At 43.3% G+C, this 19,586-nt stretch overlaps 1 protein-coding gene across 2 annotated transcripts in view; it reads left to right on the forward strand.

The window, feature by feature from the left end:
* camkmt (calmodulin-lysine N-methyltransferase) overlaps positions 1-19,586 on the forward strand; it is a 295,734-nt gene that overhangs the window by 250,722 nt on the left and 25,426 nt on the right. For both annotated transcript variants that reach the window (XM_055639630.1, XM_055639631.1), the window contains exons 8-9: positions 13,186-13,260; positions 17,396-17,459. In XM_055639630.1, the coding sequence (XP_055495605.1) occupies positions 13,186-13,260; positions 17,396-17,459 (139 nt within the window). The remainder of the gene's footprint in view (positions 1-13,185; positions 13,261-17,395; positions 17,460-19,586) is intronic.

Here is a 19,586-nt window from a genome sequence, read left to right on the forward strand (position 1 = left end):
TCTCATTAGTCATACTATTACATTGCAGACTAGCCCGATGGAATGTGAGATGCTCACTGAATTTCCCAATTTCAGGTAACCCACATCATCTATATTCATTTCCCTCCTAACCCACACTGATTTTCTCACCATTCCCTTCCTTTCCAAATCCCAGCCCCATTACCCAGTTACCTTGTCTTCCCCCACATGGTTCTATCTGCCCATCACCCACTCACGCATTAAACCCACCCCTTTCCTCTTTCCCCCAATAGGATCCATCGGCCCATCATCCCGCCCTTGTATGGTTCCACTCATCACCTTCCTTAGGTACCAGATTCCAGATACATAACCATTTGTTTTCTCCCTTTATCATCTACCACCTTCTGACTTTACCTCCACACTCCCCTCTTCCTACCTGGTTCCATCTGTACATCACATCCACCATTACCTGCTTCCACTTTGCCTGCTAATTCCTGCTTCACCTCTCCCCCTGTACCTCTTTATACTGGCTATCTCCCCTCAACACCTCAATACTGATACAGGCCCTTGATCTGAAGCATTAATTATCCCTCTGCTTCTGCAGATGCTACTTGATCCATCCACACTTTGTTCTTTGTTCCACATTACAGCATCTGCACTCTCTTGGGACCCCATACCTTTTGCATGAAAACCAAAAATCAGTGTATTCTTTCACTTATAACTAAAGATGGGATAAGTGCGGAAACCGGCCATATAATGAGTCTGGGATTTGAACAATAGTTCATATGCTGCACAACAAGGAAACTCTGCAGGTTTAGTACCTATCACTTCTTCAAGAACCAGTTTCACTCTTTGATTTAAGATGATTGTATCAGAAGGAACAAAATGTTGAGGAGCCTACAAGAATTTAAAAGAAACATTGCAGTGCAAAGAGCAAAGGAAAGGGCTAGAGAGTAGAAACATAGAAACATAGAAATTAGGTGCAGGAGTAGGCCATTCGGCCCTTCGAGCCTGCACCGCCATTCAATATGATCATGGCTGATCATCCAACTCAGTATCCCGTACCTGCCTCTCTCCATACCCCCTGATCCCCTTAGCCACAAGGGCCACATCTAACTCCCTCTTAAATATAGCAAATTGAGTGACTGACAATCATCAAAAAAAAGCCTGGAGAGGCTACTGGAATTATACAGAGCATGTACTTCGAATACCATATTAAATCAATTTTAAGAAATCTACCTTATGAAATGTGTACAGGCCTTGAGGGGATAGAAACAAAGATGTACCAGAGTGATAATCTGAGATGAAAGTACTTAGCTATTACAGGTACACCTGAGCTATATTCTTTGGTTGTGGTGGTTTTAAGAGCTAATCCGATTGTGGTAAAGGGATTTAATAGCATATACATGCTTTTAAAGTTATATACAGGTAAAAAAAAAAAAACAGGAATAATTCCTTCATACAGTGCTTGTGAGCTTATAGAATTCACTCTCCCGGGCCAAAGATGTAGAATCAAAGATTTTATTTAAAAAATAAAGTTATTACAGAATGCAGACAAAAGACAATGAGAACTTCCACTGCCGGCAGAACTCACAAGGTGGTGCAAATGATTTTAATTGTTTTTGCTCTTGATATTTATGTGACATGAAAGTATGAAGACATGGATTACTTCCTTTTATTTTTACAGTTTTACAGTTGGTTATTTCTACCTGTGTCCTGCCCTCAACATCAACATCTATACTCTAGTTTTGGGCGATATTACAAAATGGCGGCGGCGCGGGCACACCGCGACGCCCTGTGTCTCCCTAGAATGGGAAAAATAGCAACGATCCCCTTACCTGCTTCAAGGCTGCTCACTCGGAGCAGTCTTGTACTCATCTCGTACTGCCGACAGGAACTTCTGGACTTCGGTTCCTGCGGCTGCAACAACTTTTTGGACAATCTCCCTCTTCCGTCTGAGCTCATCAGAGCAACAGAACACCCGACTGGAGACCGCCAGGTGAATCGCGGGGTTGGAGACCGCCATCCGACCCGCGGAGCCCAACCGACCCTCGGTCCTCACCGGATCCCCGACTCCCTCGCCCGACTCCCGGTCCTCACCCGATCCCCGGCCCTGACCCGACCCCCGGTCCTCGCCCGACTCCCGGTCCTCATCGGATCCCCGGTCCTCGCCCGACTCCCGGTCCTCACCGGATCCCCGGTTCTCGCCCGACTCCCGGCCCACGCCCGACGCCCGGTCCTCACCCGATCCCCGGTCCTCACCGGATCCCCGGTCCTCACCAGATCCCCGGCCCTGACCCGACCCCGGTCCTCGCCCGACTCCCGGCCCGTGGAGCTGGAGAACGCCACCCGACCCGTGGAGCTGGAGACCACCACCCGACCCGTGGAGCTGGAGACCACCACCCGACCCGTGGAGCTGGAGAACGCCAGATAAGCCCCGGGGCTGGAGACCATCAGCAGAGCCGCGGGGCTGAAGACCGCCTGCGGAGTAACGCAGACGCGGAGCAATGGAGCGGCAGAAAACCAGCGCGCACCAAGCCAGCTCGGCCCACCAGAAGCACCAACAGACGGCGACGGGTACGAAAACACCGCCGGGGACGCAGAGGTGGGTTAAAGGCCAGGTTAGAGCTAGCCCCACACAGGGCAGCGATTCCTAGCCTTTTCCTCGCCAACGTGCGCTCACTGGCAAACAAAATGGATGAACTACGGCTAAGGATCACCTCCCACAACCGGATCAAGGACTGCAACATCTTGATCTTCACTGAAACTTGGCTCAACACTGACGTTCCTGACAGCGCCATCCAGCTATCGGGGCATCATTTACTCCGAGCGGACAGGACATCAGACTCTGGTAAGACCAGAGGGGGGGGGGGTCTGTGCATTAATGTAAACAAAGCATGGTGCACGGACTCCACCATCATCGAGAGTCACTGCTCAGCTAACCTTGAATTCCTCTTGGTTAGATGCAGACCGTTCTATCTGCCCAGAGAGTTCACCTCCACTGTTGTGACTGCAGCCTATATCCCTCCTGATGCTAATGCCAAGCTTGCAATGAAAGAGCTGCATACTGCCATTAGCAAACAACAGACGCACAACCCTGAGGCAGCCTTCATTGTTGCGGGTGACTTCAATCACTCCAACCTGAAGACTGTACTCCCCAAATTCCACCAACATGTATCCTTCCCCACTAGAGTAGACAAGACACTGGACAAAGTCTACACCAACATGGCTGAAGCTTACAAAGCCATCCCCCTCCCCCACCTTGGTCAGTCTGATCACGTCTCATTGTTCCTGCTCCCTAAGTACTCCCCACTCATCAGACGGGTTAAACCAACTGTAAGGACAGTTAAAGTCTGGTCAGAGGAAGCGGACTTCACACTTCAGCAGTGTTTTGGAAACACTGACTGGAAGGCGTTTGCAGCCCAGGCCACCCTTGACTCTCACACGGACATTGATTCCTATACATCCTCTGTTCTGGACTTTATAAACTCCACCATCAATAGTGTCACCTCCCTCAAACAGGTGACCATATACCCGAATCAGAAGCCATGGATGAACAGGGAGGTCAGGCTACTGCTGAAAGCACGGGACACCGCTTTCAGGTCAGGCGATGCTCGAGCCTACAGTTCATCCAGGGCTAACCTGAAGAGGGGCATCAGAAAGGCCAAGCACTGCCATAAGCTCAGGATTGAGGAGCACTTCAACAACAACTCCGACCCCCGACGCATGTGGCAAGGCATCCAGGCCATCACGGACTACAGACCCTCCAACATCACCCCCACATCCAGCGACGCCTCCTTCCTTGAGGAGCTTAATCACGTCTATGGCCGCTTCGACAGGGACAATCTAGAGACAGCCATCAAGGCTGTGCTACCTGCCGATCACCAACCCCTCACACTCACCCCCACGACGTGTACGTGGCACTGAGTAGGACTAATGCACGTAAGGCTGCTGGCCCTGACGGCATCCCCGGGCGCGTGCTCAGTGCCTGTGCTGCGCAGCTGACAGACGTCTGGACTGACATCTTCAACCTGTCACTTGCCCAAGCAGTTGTCCCCACTTGCCTTAAAGCCACCTCCATCGTGCCAGTGCCAAAACACTCCACTGCGGCAAGCCTCAACGACTTCCGCCCAGTTGCACTTACCCCCATCATCACCAAGTGCTTCGAGAGGCTGGTCCTGGCACACCTCAAAAGCAGCCTACCCCCCACACTGGATCCCTATCAGTTTGCCTACCGCAAGAACAGGAGTACGGAGGATGCCATCTCAACGGCACTTCACTCCGCCCTCTCCCACCTTGACAACAGAGACACTTATGTAAGAATGCTGTTCATCGATTACAGCTCAGCATTCAACACCATTATTCCATCAAAACTGATCACCAAACTCGGTAACCTGGGCATCGACCCCTCCCTCTGCAACTGGATACTGGACTTTCTAACCAACAGACCCCAGTCTGTGAGGTTAGACAAGCACACCTCTTCAACCCTCACCCTGAACACCGGCGTTCCTCAGGGCTGTGTGCTGAGCCCCCTCCTCTACTCCCTCTTCACCTATGACTGCACACCTGTACATGGTACTAACACCATCATCAAGTATGCAGATGATACAACGGTGATTGGCCTCATCAGCAACAACGATGAGCTGGCCTACAGGGAGGAGGTCCAGCACTTAGCAGCATGGTGCGCTGACAACAACCTGGCCCTTAACTCCAAGAAGACCAAGGAGCTCATTGTAGACTTCAGGAAGTCCAGAGGCGGCACGCACACCCCCATCCACATTAACGGGACGGAGGTGGAACGTGTTTCTAGCTTCAGGTTCCTGGGAGTCAACATCTCCGATGACCTCTCTTGGACCCACAATACCTCTACTCTGATCAAGAAGGCTCATCAGGGTCTCTTCTTCCTGAGGAGACTGAAGAAGGTCCATCTGTCTCCTCAGATCCTGTTGAACTTCTACCGCTGCACCATCGAGAGCATCCTTACTAACTGCATCACAGTATGGTATGGCAACTGCTCTGTTTCCGACCGGAAGGCATTGCAGAGAGTGGTGAAAATTGCCCAACGCATCACCGGTTCCACGCTCCCCTCCATTGAGTCTGTCCAAAGCAAGCGCTGTCTGCGGAGGGCGCTCAGCATCGCCAAGGACTGCTTCACCCCAACCATGGACTGTTTTTCCTACCATCCGGGAGGCGCTACAGGTCTTCCGTTGCCGAACCAGCACGAGGAACAGTATTTCCAGCGGCTGTCACTTACTAAACAACGTACCTCGGTGACTTCACCCACCACCCCCCCCCCGGACACTTATTATTTTTTTTATTCAAATCGTTTGCTATGTCGCTCTTCAAGGGAGATGCTAAATGCATTTCGTTGTCTCTGTACTGTACACTGACAATGACAATTAAAATTGAATCTGAATCTGAATCTGAATCTGATATTTCCACAGTGGATTCATTCTCCCCAGCAACCATTGCATTTCCATTCATACTTGCTCTTGACCTATTGTCTCCATACCTCAAATCTTCGGATGCCCTTGCTATTTAGTTTCTTACCATCCAGGTGGTAAGCGGGGATGATTCATTTCACTGCACCTTCGTTGGTGCATGTGACAAATAAATTTGACTTTGACTTTGAGAAAACATTTTTTCACACAGAGGGTTCTGAGTGTGGAATTCTCTGCCTCAGAGGGCGGCAGAGGCTGGATCTCTGGATACTTTCAAGAGAGAGCTAGATAGAAGGGAGAAGGCAAGAACGGGGTACTGATTGTGGCTGATCAGCCATGATCCCATTGGATGGGGGTGCTTACTTGAAGGGCCAAATGACCTACTCCTGCACCTATTGTCTATTGTCTCTACCATGAATTCCTTGTTAAAGACAGTGATAAAGACTCTCACAGCTACCATTATCAATGTCCTGCTCAAAATATGATAACATATGATGAGCCTGCACTCGCTGGAGTTTAGATGAGGGGGGATCTCTTTGAAACTTACCAAAAAGTGAAAGGCCTGGATAAAGTGGATGTGGAGAGGATGTTTCCACTAGTGGGAAAGTCTAGGACCGGAGGCCATAGCCTCAGAACAAAAGGACGTTTCTATAGAAAGGAGATGAGGAGGAATTTCTTTAGTCAGAAGGTGGTGAATCTGTGGAATTCATTGCCACAGTTAGCTCTGGAGGCCAGATCAATGGATATTTTTAAGATAGAGATTGATAGATTCTTGATCATTTCGGGTGTCAGAGGTTATGGAAAGAAGGCAGAAATGGTTGAGATTGATGTACTAAGCAGACTCTTCGTTAAGACACCCAATGTGATATTGCAGCTGCATTTCTTCAGAGCTTGTCTAATGCAGCTACAACGGTATCCATCAATGGCCATATACTTAATGTACTACTTGATTCTGGCAGTTCAGAAAGTTTTATAAATGAACAAGTTGTGTCTCAACTAAATCTAGCTATAATTCCTTCAAATAGAGAAATCTCGATGGCTCTGACAATTCTCAATACTCAAATTATTGGATCTTGTATTGTAGACTTTATTCTGAACAAAACTAGCTATAAATCTGTATGTCTTGGTATTTTGAAAAATTTGTGTAGCGATATAATTCGAGGTCAGGATTTTCAGAAACTGTACAGATCACTTCAAATAATGTATGAAGGAACTATGCCTGATCTTGCATTGTCAAAGCCACCATTATTGTGTGGTTTTTCTGCTGCATCTGTTGAATGTCCTTCATTATTCACTAATTTATCTTCTAAGTGCAAGCCAATTGCTACAAAATCAAGACATTTTAGTAAAGATGATAGGAACTTTATCAACACAGAAGTAACTAATATTTTACAAGAAGGTATCATAGAACCCAGCTCTTCCCCTTGGAGGGCACAAGTCGTGGTTAAGGACCCCTTGGAGTGACATAGAACGAGACTCTGCATTGATTACTCTCAAGCCAGTTCACTGAGCTTGATGCATATCCATTACCTCGTATAGAAGAGATTATCAATACATTAGCTAAGTATAAAATATTCTCTACTTTTGACTTAAAAAGTGCTTACTACCAAATTCCTTTGAAGGAATCAGAGAAGAAATACACTGCTTTTGAAGCAAATGGGAAATTATACCACTACCACAGAGTTCCTTTTGGTGTAACTAATGGCGTGGCTGTTTTTCAGAGAGAGATGGAAAAACTTGTTGAACAGGAAAACCTTAAAGATACTTTCCCTTATCTTGATAATATAACTATTGCTGGAAAAGACCAAGCTAAACGTGATGAAAATGTACAACGGTTTTTAGATGTTGTACATTCCAAAAATCTAACATTAAATGAGGCTAATTCAATAACATCAGTGTCATCAATTAATATTCTTGGTTATTGGGATGGAAATGATATAATCAAGCCTGATCCAGAATGACTCCGGACACTCAAAGAGATACCTGTTCCAGCCACATTAAACTCTACGAAGGGTTCTTGGGATATTTGCATATTATGCTAAATGGATACCAAATTTTTCTGACAAAATTCAACCTTTGATTAGAGCAAAATCTTTCCCCCTTGATTCTACAGCAACTGGTGCCTTTACTTCTTTAAAGAAACAATTGGAATCTGCGACATTACACGCCATCGATGAGGATCTCCCCCTTGTTGTTGAATGTGATGACTCTGATTTAGCAGTATCAGCAACATTAAATCAAGGAGGACGACCAGTGGCTTTCATGTCTCGTACCCTCCAAGGTAGTGAATTGCACTACCCATCCGTCGAAAAGGAAGTTACAACAATTCTTGAAGCAGTGAGAAAATTGAGTCATTTCCTTGCTCGCCAGCACTTCACTTTGATAACAGATCAGCGTTCAGTAGCTTTTATGCTGGATAATCGGAAACGAACGATGATTAAAAACAGTAAAATTCATGAATGGAGGATTGAATTATCTGCATATAGTTATTCTAGGTATTGAGTAAGGATAATGTTGCTCCGGATACATTCTCGAGCATTTTGTGCCTCTGTTCATTCTTCTGTACTCACTGATCTTCACAATGGGCTGTATCATCCTGGAATCACTCGTTTGTTACACTATGTTTGTTCCAAAAACGTACCTTTCCCTACAGAAGATGTGAAGATGACGTGTGCTTCATGTAGAATCACATGTGCTGAATTAAAGCCAAGGTTCTTCCCTCCTGAAGAAGGAAGATTGATCAAAGCTACTCAACCTATGGAACGTTTCAGTATTGTCTTCAAAGGGCCTTTACCATCCTCCTCTCGAAATGTTTATATACTTACCTTAGTTGATGAATATTCAAGGTTTCCATTTGCTTTTCCTTGTCCAAAAACGTCAGCTGCTACGGTTATCAAATGATCAACTGTTTTCATTCTGTGGATTTCCAAGTTACGTACATTCTGATAGGGGCACCTCATTCATGTCAAAAGATTTAAAAGACTACCTTTCTAATAGAGGAATTGCAACAAGTAAAACAAGACCATATCATCCTATGGTCAGGTTGAGAGGTATAACGGAATCATTTGGAAAGCAGTGAAACTGGCTTTAAAGTCAAATGACATACCAGATCAGCAGTGGGAATGTGTTCTACCAGATGCATTACACTCCATCAGATCTCTACTGTCAACTGCTACCAATACTACTCCACATGAGCAGTTCTTTAACTTCAAACGGCGTTCTTCTAGTGGTACTTCTCTGCCATCATGGTTGACTAGCCCTGGGCTTGTGTTGCTTCGTCGTTATGTCCGATCAAATAAGAATGAGCCTTTTGTTGATGAAGTTGAACTGACTGATGTCAACCCTTCTTATGCAACTATCAAGTATCAGGATGGACGTCAGTCAACTGTCTCACTTCGTGACCTTGCACCATGTCCGTCTTCTCCATCAGCTCAATCACTTCTTGTGAACATTAATCAAGAACTTCCAACACTCCCACTCCTATGGAAACATCTATAAGAAATTCTAAAGTGTAAATCTAAATAACAATATGAGTGAACTTGATGACCAAGCAATATATGTACCCCCAGCTATTGAAACGCCATTATCTTCTGAAGCTCCAGTGCTGCAATGGTCATCAACACGTATTAAACTTCCTGACCGTCTCAACTTATAAATAGGAGGGGAGAATGAAGTGGGCGCATTAGTGCATGTGCGGGGCTCTTCTAGAGTGTGCACATGTGCGGGGGCTTTTTCAGAGTGTGCGCATGTGTGGAGATTACAGGCGGGAAAGGCCTGCGGAATCAGCCATGTTTGCCAGACGTTTCTGACTTTATGTATTAAAGAAATAAGTTGCTTAAAGCTTAAATAAAGTTAAGTAAAGTACGAGTAGTGTAAAGTTTCATTTGCCTCACAACACACGTACAAAACAGCAAGGAGCAGTACACCGTGGCAGCCATCGTCAGCGCCAGCTGATGGGGATCTCTGGAGGAAGTTACATCATTAGCTTGCCACTTCTAGCTGAACAAGCATACAAGTGTTTCAGCCTGTCCTTCGCACTTAATGGTGCCCTATGCAGAATGGGCGTGTTCTTTCTCCTAGTTGCAGTTTAATTGTCTATTGCCATTCAAGACTGCATTTGACAGGACTGTAGGATCACTTTACTCTATTCATTACATCAAGGTTTTGCTGTTTAGCAAGCTTAGAGCCCTGCTCTGCAAATTGACCAGGTTGGCTTCTCGTTTCTAGGTTTGCCTGGTGCTGTTCCCACCATGCTCTTTTCCACTCCTCTATGAACCAGCCTCAATCACTTGACATGACAGTAATGGTAGTAAGGAGGATGTTATGCCGTGAGATTATAGAGTTTATTTAGTTGATAGATACAGCTTGGAAACAGGCCCATTCGGCCCACCGAGTCCGCGCGAATAAACGTCCACTCATACACTAGTTCTATCCTGCACACAAGAGACAATTTACAAAAATAAATTAACTTACAGACCAGCACGTTGTTGTTTCATTGGAGCTTCAAAGTAAACTGGACCTTAGATACAGTAGCCCATTGATCATCTATCATCATTTATCATTGATGTAAGAACAAGGAATTAAGTTATGAGAGAAAATCAACTTTCTATCAGTTGGTTGATTACAAAAAGTAGGTTCTAAACTCTCTGTATATGGGGGATGATTGTAGTGTTCGACATGGTGTTGAGCCATGCAGACCAATAAAGGTCCAATTTTACGTGACAACTATTGGGATCCTGTCTACAATTGCAAGTAAAGATTGTTGGAATTAGCTAAATTACTAGGAAGCTGAACAGTAATTACAGAATTGTCTTCAGGATATTAGTGCAATCAGAAGAAACATGTTGTGGTCGGGGGAGGGCCGAGGAAGAGATTAAGGGCAGAGCTAAAGAATCTGAGATTCAAACAGAAAATTAAAACTTTCGGTGTAAAAATGAACTTCTTTAAGATCTGAAACTTTTGTTTACAGTTCTCAATATTTTGTTTTTCATTAGTAAATCATTTTGTATGTGTGAATTAGAAACCCGTTCCTGAACTTGACCAGAATAAAAGCTAATAATTACATACAATCATTCCTCCTGTTATATCGTAGTTGTATCGGTTCAGAGAATTTTAGCTCGGAGTCACTTGAAATAATAACTGTCTTAAAGAAACTTGAGATTCAATCTGGCAGCTTCAGAAGCGAGTCCTCAGGCCCTGTTCTAATCAGTGTGCATCCATTTGAGTTTAACGGATGAGAATTACACATGTGTTCTGCAACCAGTTCTAATGCGTTTTACAATAAATTGTACAAACTTTGATGTTTCATTTGTACACAAGCTGCAGATGTGTATGAATAGAACTTCTCTCGTGGATGATAAATTTGTAGTATTGAAAGAGTGCAGGTAGCAGAAATACCTGACACCTTTTCAAACTAGCAATGACACCATGCTGGGGTTGCTTTGCATGTGGTGTCTCAATCCAAGCAGAGTAAGTCGATACTGCTTGAGGGCATCTCATTCCGCTTCTCACACTTGGGTCAGGAGCTCCTGACTCCACATCTACAAATTGACTTTATTTTTCTAGTGATGTGATTTCTACTCAGCAGGAATGCTAAAGTTGAGTGTAAGAGTTTTCCTTCTGAACTGCACATTCACCTTGCTCAAACCAACAGAAACTTAACAATTTCATTTTTAAGCTTTTTAAAAAAATGATTGACAAAATGACCAAGACATTTTGCTTGGAATTTTACATTCATAAAGTGAAGGGTTGGGGACGTGGACACATACATTTTAAAATGTTCTCATAAGGTCATAACTTATAGGAGCATAATTAGGCCATTCAGCCCATCAAGTCCACTCCACCATTTAATCATGGCTAATGTATCCCTCTCAATCCCATTCTCCTACCTTCTCACTATAACCCCTGACACCCGTACTAACCATCTTCTCGTATATAATCATCCATTGTACCCTCAGTTCTTATAATATGGATACTAATGTTATGTTATTATATAATGGATGTGCCAAAATGTTTTGGAAATAAGTGGAGCTGGTTACAGGAATTACTCCACAGACCAGGTTAAGGGATTTCATATATTGTCTCAGCAAAAAGGTATGATTGGAGTATATTAGTAGGGTTATATAAATCTATAAAAGAAACATAACCAAGAACACTAACCGATGACATAAAGAGGAGGCAGAGGATAAGGGGGTCATAATGGAAAGGGGAGTTCCAATGGTTAGCAACTGGGAGCTCCAGCACACCTTGGCGGACAGTGAGCAGGTGTTTATCGACTGGATGCTTGGGCAATGCTTAGTCTTGTTGAAGTAAAGAAGCCGACATCTGGAGCATCAAATGCAGCAGACCAGGTTGGAAGAGAGGAACATGAAGCTCTGCTTTGCCTCCGCTTGGGTCTGTGGATCGAAGTGAAAGAGTAGGTGTAAATGCCTGGGGAAGAGGAGTAGAAAGGATAGATGGGTGGAGAGGGATGAGCGAACCAAAAAGCTACAGAGAGAGTGGTCTTTCTGGAAAGGGATGGAGATGAGAGTATGTTACTGGTGGTGGGATCATGTTGAAGGTGGCAGATTTAATGGAGAATTAACTGGTGGAGGAGAAGGTTGGTAGGGTGAAATGTGAGGACAAGAGGAACTCTATCCTTATTCCACCTGTGGTGAGGGGAAATGAGAGGTGTAAGGATATCAAGGGTTATGGGGAGAAGGCAGGAGAATGGGGTTGCGAAGGAAAGATAGATCAGCCATGATTGAATGGTGTGGTAGACTTGTTGGGCCGGATGGCCTACTGTTGCTTTGACATGAACTTATATGAGCAGAACTGAGGTAAACAGAAGAGACATGGGTGAGGCCTCTGTACACGACAGCTCAGGGGACCCGTGTTGACTGATGAAATATGGAGACCTCAGATAATAAAGGACAAATAAAGATACAATAAAATATCAGTTATACTGGGTAAACCAGACCACAATAGTGCAAGCCAAATTACAAGTTATCTACCATAGTGTCATTTAGGTGGTCTTCGTGAAATTGGGGGTCAATCACAGTGAATAGGTGGAGCACGGTGCACAGACTTACTTAAAACTCACACATTCTGTACATTTTTCTGTTTCTATTATAAAGATTGACGGCAGAAATCTCTTGCACCTACTCCCATTTAGTGGAACTCGATCTGCAGTACAGTGGGAACCACATTTAAATATGTAGATATTTATAACACCTCTGGTAAGGTCATAGCAGCAGAACAGGATAAGGACCAAGAAAATTACAGACTATTGAAGACAAATGTGTGGCATTTTACTTTGAATTTCAAAGCTAGCTATCGGTTATCTGAAGTATCAGCTCTTTGCTAACATTTAACAGCGTTTCCAATTGTCTAATTCATAAATGGAATGCATGTTGTATTACGCAGACAATTCCAATAGCTATTTGTTATCTGGGTTTCGTACTTTCAGGTACACTTGCAATGCTCTAGAACTGGTGCTGAGGATAGGAAAGTTAAACATTAATCTCATCCATTGAATATTGTCTTGTTGTGCCTTTGCGGGCGAGGCCAGAATTAAGCGTAGTTTTAATTTGGTTCATGAAAATTTGTCATTTCAAGTCATTTGACTCAGTCTGGGGAAAAAACAGCCACTTAAACTGGGCACCTGATGGTGCATGGTCTTTGTGAAACTGCGTATCAGCAGGAGTCACCGAGACAATTGATAAAAGATACACATTGCTAATAGACACATGCAGGCCACATGAATAAAGTGATGCAACCTGATTATGTTTTGCTACTTCCACTATAGCATAATGCGATGGGATAATGAGATGGATGTGTCTCTTCTAGAAGGACATTTTGATGTCATTATCTGCGCTGATTGGTGAGTATATACATTTTATATAGTTAAAGTATTATAAATATCATTTTGAGACACACAACATATTCTAAGGATAATTTTTCATGCTTTTTTGAATCAGAAAGATTACTTACCAAAAATCGAAAAGTAAACGGCTGAAGTCTGGAATAACATAACGGTGACAAATTAATATGCAGCTTCATGTGACAGCTATCAAGTAGTGGTCTATCACACAGTAACTCCTACCACATTATTTCCAAAGATTGATTTTAAGAGGCATTCCATTTTCTGAAATTGCCTCTTTTTCATGCTTGACGTACCAGTAAATGGACAACTTAGGCAAATTGCTAATAATTATGACTCAGTGAGAAGCAGTCTGGAGAAAGCAAATGTATCAACATAAACAGCTCTCTCTGCAGATTAAAAAGGAATCAGTTGCCCCTTTTCTTTCTTCCAAAAACAAATATCTGACCAATACTACAAAAATTATTCTTGATACAAATAGAGAGCATCAAAATCCTATTTTTCCTGCAACATTGTCAGACAGTGATGGTTCCTAGACACCATTTACTCAAATGTACCGTTTATTGTAGTGTGAAATGATACTGTTTTTTATTTGATTCTGAACAAAAAACAGAGATTATCCAGCCATTCCCACATATCAGCTAATACAGTGTCCTCCATAATGTTTGGGACAAACACTCGTCATTTATTTATTTCCCTCTGTACTTCACAATTTGAGATTTGTAATAGAAAAAAATCCCATGTGGTTAAAGTGCACATTGTCAGATTTTAATAAAGGCCATTTTTATACATTTTGATTTTACCATGTAGAAATCACAATAGTGTTTATACATAGTCCCCCATTTCAGGCCATCATAATGTTTGGGACACATGGCTTCACAGGTGTTTATTACTGCTCAGGTGTGTTTAAATGCTGCCTTAATGCAGGTATAAGAGAGCTCTCAGCACCTAGTCTTTCCTCCAATCTTCCATCACCTTTGGAAACTTTTATTGCTGTGTATCAACATGAGGACCAAAGTTGTGCCAATGAAAGTCAAATAAGCCATTATGAGACTGAGAAACACAAATAAAAGTGTTAGAGACATCAGCTTACCAAAATTAACTGTTTGGAACATCATTAAGAAGAAAGAGAGTCCTGGTGAGCTTTCTAATCGCAATGTGATGTGATGGACGTGGGGGTCTGGAACAATCGCTGATGTCCTGCCCCCCGGCGACGTCATGTCTGTTATTTGGTTTTTCGGCGTTGCGTCCGTTCGGTTATTTGGCTTTTAGGCGTCCTGCCCTTTCGGCTATTTGGCTTTTCAGCGTCATACGCTTTCGGCTATTTGGCTTTTCAGCATTGTTTTCATTCGGTTATTTGGCTTCCACTTCTTCACTTCGTCTTCAAGTCCAGGTACCACTGGCTCACTTAACTTAATTGATGATACAACTGCTGATGGTAGTAATGAATTCTGAAGTGTGTAGACACATCCTGTTTGCTCAAGTTCAAACAAATGCCTCAAAACTCATTGGCCGGCGGTTCATTCTACAGCAAGACAATGATCCCAAACATACTGCTAAAGCAGCAAAGGAGTTTTTCAAAGCTAAAATATTGTCAATTTTTGAGTGGCCAAGTCAATCACCTGATCTGAACGCAATTGAGCATGCCTTTTATATGCTGAAGAGAAAACAGAAGGGGACTAGCCCCCAAAACCAGCATAAGCTAAAGATGGCTGCAATACAGACCTGGTAGAGCATCACCAGAGATGACACCCAGCAACTGGTGAATGGCAAACTTCAAGCAGTCAAGCAGGCTTCAAGAGGTGACACCCAGCAACTCCATGAATGGCAGACTTCAAGCAGTCATTACATGCAAAGGATATGCAACAAAATACTAAACATGAGTACTTTCATTCACATGACATTGCTGTGTCCCAAAGATTATGGTGCCCTGAATTGGGGGGGGGACTATGTATAAACACTGCTGTAATTTCTACGTGATGAAACCAAAATGTATAAAAATGGCCTTTATTAAAATCTGACAATGTGCACTTTAACCACATGTGATTTTTTTCTTTTACAAATCCCAAATTGTGGAGTACTGAGGCAAATAAATAAATGATGGGTCTTTGTCCCAAATATTATGGTGGGCACTGTACAATCACGAGAGGTTCGACAACCAACATCCAAACAGTCGTCATGGATGTCAAGCACTGTGATTGTGATGCTCTCCAAGTTTGAATAGCCAGCTGACGTTCACTGTTTGAATTCACACCGAGAGTGGTCACTTCAGTGAGCAGAGCAGATATCAGTGGAATTTTCACCCCTGTTGGAAATACAGACCAATATATTTAGCATTTGCATAAGATCAACAGATAATTTTCCAAGTGACTCTCAGATGATGCTTGACTCCAATATTAGAGGCCTGTAATTTGTTTTGTGACTTTGTATTACTGTTTTCTATATATTTTTTTATTCTTAATTTTGGCTTCCTTTATTTGCAATCAAAATAATGCACTCTTGTATTCTTTTCTGCATTCCTCTGGTGAAAAATGCAAAAATATAAGATATATTTGAAATTTTACTCCCTGGAGCAAAGTATTCTGAATTTGCATTATTATTTGTTAAAATCCAAAAAAAAAACAGAACAGATATCAAATTCACTCACTTTTGGTTTTAAAGAAGCTGTCAGCCAATTGAATAAGGTAGTGAGATAATAATGTATGTATTATAATCTTTACAAAGGTACAAAGGACATTTATTATCACATACACCAATAGGTATAGTGAAATTTAATTTGCCATCGCAGCACATCTTCATTACCGATCTTCATTAGAATAGTGATTAAGTGTTTAGCTCAGCTGCTGAGTTTCCTTAGTCTTCTCGAAGCTGAAAGTAGGTGAGTGGGACTGATGTCCATGAGCTCACAAGCTATTTATTTCCTCAGGGAACATGAGAGCATTGTTCCTTCAGAAACATACAAGCTATCTCCAAGGTAAACCCTGTTCCTACATTTAGTGATCCATCCATTTTCCTGCCCCATCTTCAGGATCTCCCTCGGTCACACCCTACTCTTCCTGCTCGCACCACTGAAACCCCGACACTATTGTTTGCTTCTTTCAATCACAACAGGGCTCCAGAGCCAATATCTGCACCCACATCCAATACTGGGGTCCCAACTCCCTCTCTCTTGTTCTCAGCAAATGGAAGATCCATCAAGATCCAAAGCACGGATTTGTAGAGTACAGAGGCAAATAAATAAATGGTGGGCCTTTGTCCCAAACATTATGGAGGGCACTGAATATCCACTGCCTAAATTCACTTGGGAATGATTGACAAATCGAGAGAATGGCTTGAAACAAGGACACGAGCTCCTCCCCTCAAGAAAGACCAGAATCTTCACCTTAAAATGGGGAGAATATTGTAATGGAGGAAACCAGTGAATAAAAGTTAGTGCACACACAAACTCTATTGCTTATGGTTTTATTGTAAGTAAATGAGTGAAACTACATTTGTAACTTTGCACTGATGGTATAAACCAGAGTTGCACCCCCTGCATCAGACAAAGAGTTAAGCAACACCATATGATTTCAGCATGTAATTTAGTAAATGTCATCCTCACCTAATATTAGAGTGGATACTTCAGGTTTCATTGCAAGGATAAAGATAATGCCGCAGGATTAGATCAGATTAAGAATGAAGGCAGTCAGGAAAACTGGGGAAGGAGACCTGCAGTCTCCTTGGAAGCTTATGCATAGCTCACATATGGACTTTCCGCAGATTAAATAGGTGAAGCGAGGTCTGGCCAAAAGATTTAAAATGTTAAATATTTTCTTTGTGCAAGAACAGGAGCAGCTGCTGGGTAATCTTGGCTTATTTTGAAATAAACCAGAAGGGTAAGAAATTAAATGTGACATAAATCAATTCAGTTTAAAATTATATTTATATATCCCTGCCATTTATCAAACATCAACATATAGATGAATAAAGACTATGTAAAGTAAACTAGAAAAAATATTTGTTAAATTTTTGTGCATAACCCTTTTCTAACAGATTATGGTGGAGGATAATTGAAATTAATATTTTTCTGTCAATATCATTGACTCAGCAAGATGCCTTGAAAATCCTGCTCTTGTTTCTTTCCCCTCAATGTCAGCTTGTTTCTGGACCTGTACAGAGCCAGCCTCGTTGATGCAATAAAGAGATTACTCAAACCCAATGTAAGTATGTTTCCATTTTCTCTCATCATGAGTTTCGGAATAATTAGTTCCCCTACACAATGATTGGGAATGGAACGGAATGGCATGATTAATGTCATGTAATACTTTAATACTTATTAGTTCCAACTTCAATTTAGTCGTCTTATCTGCTTGATTCTTTCATAAACTAGAAAAGTTCTTGTGTTTAGTTGACTGATAAGATGCGCTATGTGAAGCGAAAGGAATGAAATTACTCCAAGGATGCATGAGATTATTTTTTAATCAAAGTCTATTTCAAGTTATCAAAACCAATTATGTTTCTTTTATTAACATTAAATTAGATACCGAATTATTTGCAACTATTAGCTTGTGAGTGTGTCAAATTTTATTATTTTATTTATTAATCTATAATAAAAAATTTATGGAATTTGTGCTTCACTCAAATAGAGATTAAACACTTTCGAGTTAATACAATGTACAGATGTATCACTAGTTCAGCACAGGAATAGGCCCATCGATCCATAATGTCTCTGCCACTGCGCCAAGACACTGTGCCTGCACATAATCCATATCCCTTCATTCCAAGTATATCCATGTGCCCACCCAAAAACCTCTTAAATGCTAATTCACTAGTTCAAAATAAATGTTGAAAATATCACTGGTATTCAGAAAGTACAATAAAACTCAGTTAATCCTACTAACACTCCAACACGTGTTTAATTCACTACATTTTAAGATGTTGTACAGTGGAACGATACATTTCCAGTGAACTTGAAAACTTTAAAGGGAGTATGGGAAACAAGGCCCTCGTAAGTCACAGGTGAGAATGGAAACACTGCCAGGTGAATTTCAAGGAAGCACAGCGACTATGTGTGACTAGTCCGGAAGAACCTTTCCAGGAGCGACAGATGGTGCAGCAATGTCCAGCTGACTGGCACATTACGTGGCATCTGCGCCAGGCCCATCCTTCGCAACACCGGGGACAGGTAGAACCTCAGCAGGTAGTGACACTTGGTGCCCACGTGCCTTGGCTTTACGCTCTGCTTGATGCAGCCATACACGAAGGTGGCCATCAGGGTGAGGGCGACATTGGGCTCATTTTTACCTCCGTTGTCTGCTGACTTGAGCATTGTGGCCCTTCGCACCCGGTCCATCCTCGACCCCCAGATGAACTGGAAGACGTGGTGTAGGAGGGAGGGACAGGCCACACGCGCCAAGTACAGCAGCCCCGAGAGTACCTCACACCTGATGACCAAATTTTCCCTGTTAAAGTAATGGAGCACTGCTTCTAAAGCTCCTGTTTCTTCCCCGCCTTGGCTATCCGCTCCAGCTAATTCTTGTCACACGCCTCTGCCCCCCTGAACCAGATCCCCAGCACCTTCAAGAAGTCAGGCTTGATGGTGAAGGGGACAGAAGATCGGTCGGGCCAGTTGCCAAAGAGCATGGCCTCGCTCTTCCTGCGGTTCACCCTGGCGCCCATGGCCGACTCATACTGGTCGCAGACGCTAATCAATCTGCAGACCAACCCTGGATCCGAGTAGCTGAAGACGGCGACATCGTCCATGTACAGGGAGGTTTTGACCTGAGTGGCAATGTCACTCCTCTATACTCGCGTCCTTCCTGATGGACTCACCAAAGGTTCAATACAACAGACAAACAACAGGGGAGAGAGGGCAACCCTGCCTGACTCCAGACCTGACGGGAAAGTTGTCTGATTCCCACCCATTGATTTGGACTGCACTACAGATATCGGTGTAGAGCAGTTGGATCCTGCAGGCACTGCAGGGAAATGACTCCATGGATCCTGTGGTGTGGTTCCCAGAGCAGACTGCCCAGCTTGTCTGGCAAAATGCCTCATCGCCAGAACTCACCAACAAGCACCAAGACCTGGCTTGGCTGGCGGTGAGGGGAGCCCTCCCAGTCAGATCCTTCCTGCACCGTAGGAAACCTCACTACCAGCGCACGCTGCCCTCGGGACGGCTACTTTCGAGAAGTTTAAACAAAATAGTGGGGTGGAGGGATTGACAAATTGGGAGTATAAAGATGGAGTTGTAAGGGAAGTGAGTACGGGAAAAGTTACAAAAGACTCCCGAATTAATGGGAAGGAAAATTCGAGAAGGGATAAAAGAGTAAGGTCAGGGCCAATTG

The sequence above is a fragment of the Leucoraja erinacea genome, chromosome 8, assembly GCF_028641065.1.
Source record: "Leucoraja erinacea ecotype New England chromosome 8, Leri_hhj_1, whole genome shotgun sequence".
NCBI lineage: Eukaryota > Metazoa > Chordata > Chondrichthyes > Rajiformes > Rajidae > Leucoraja > Leucoraja erinaceus.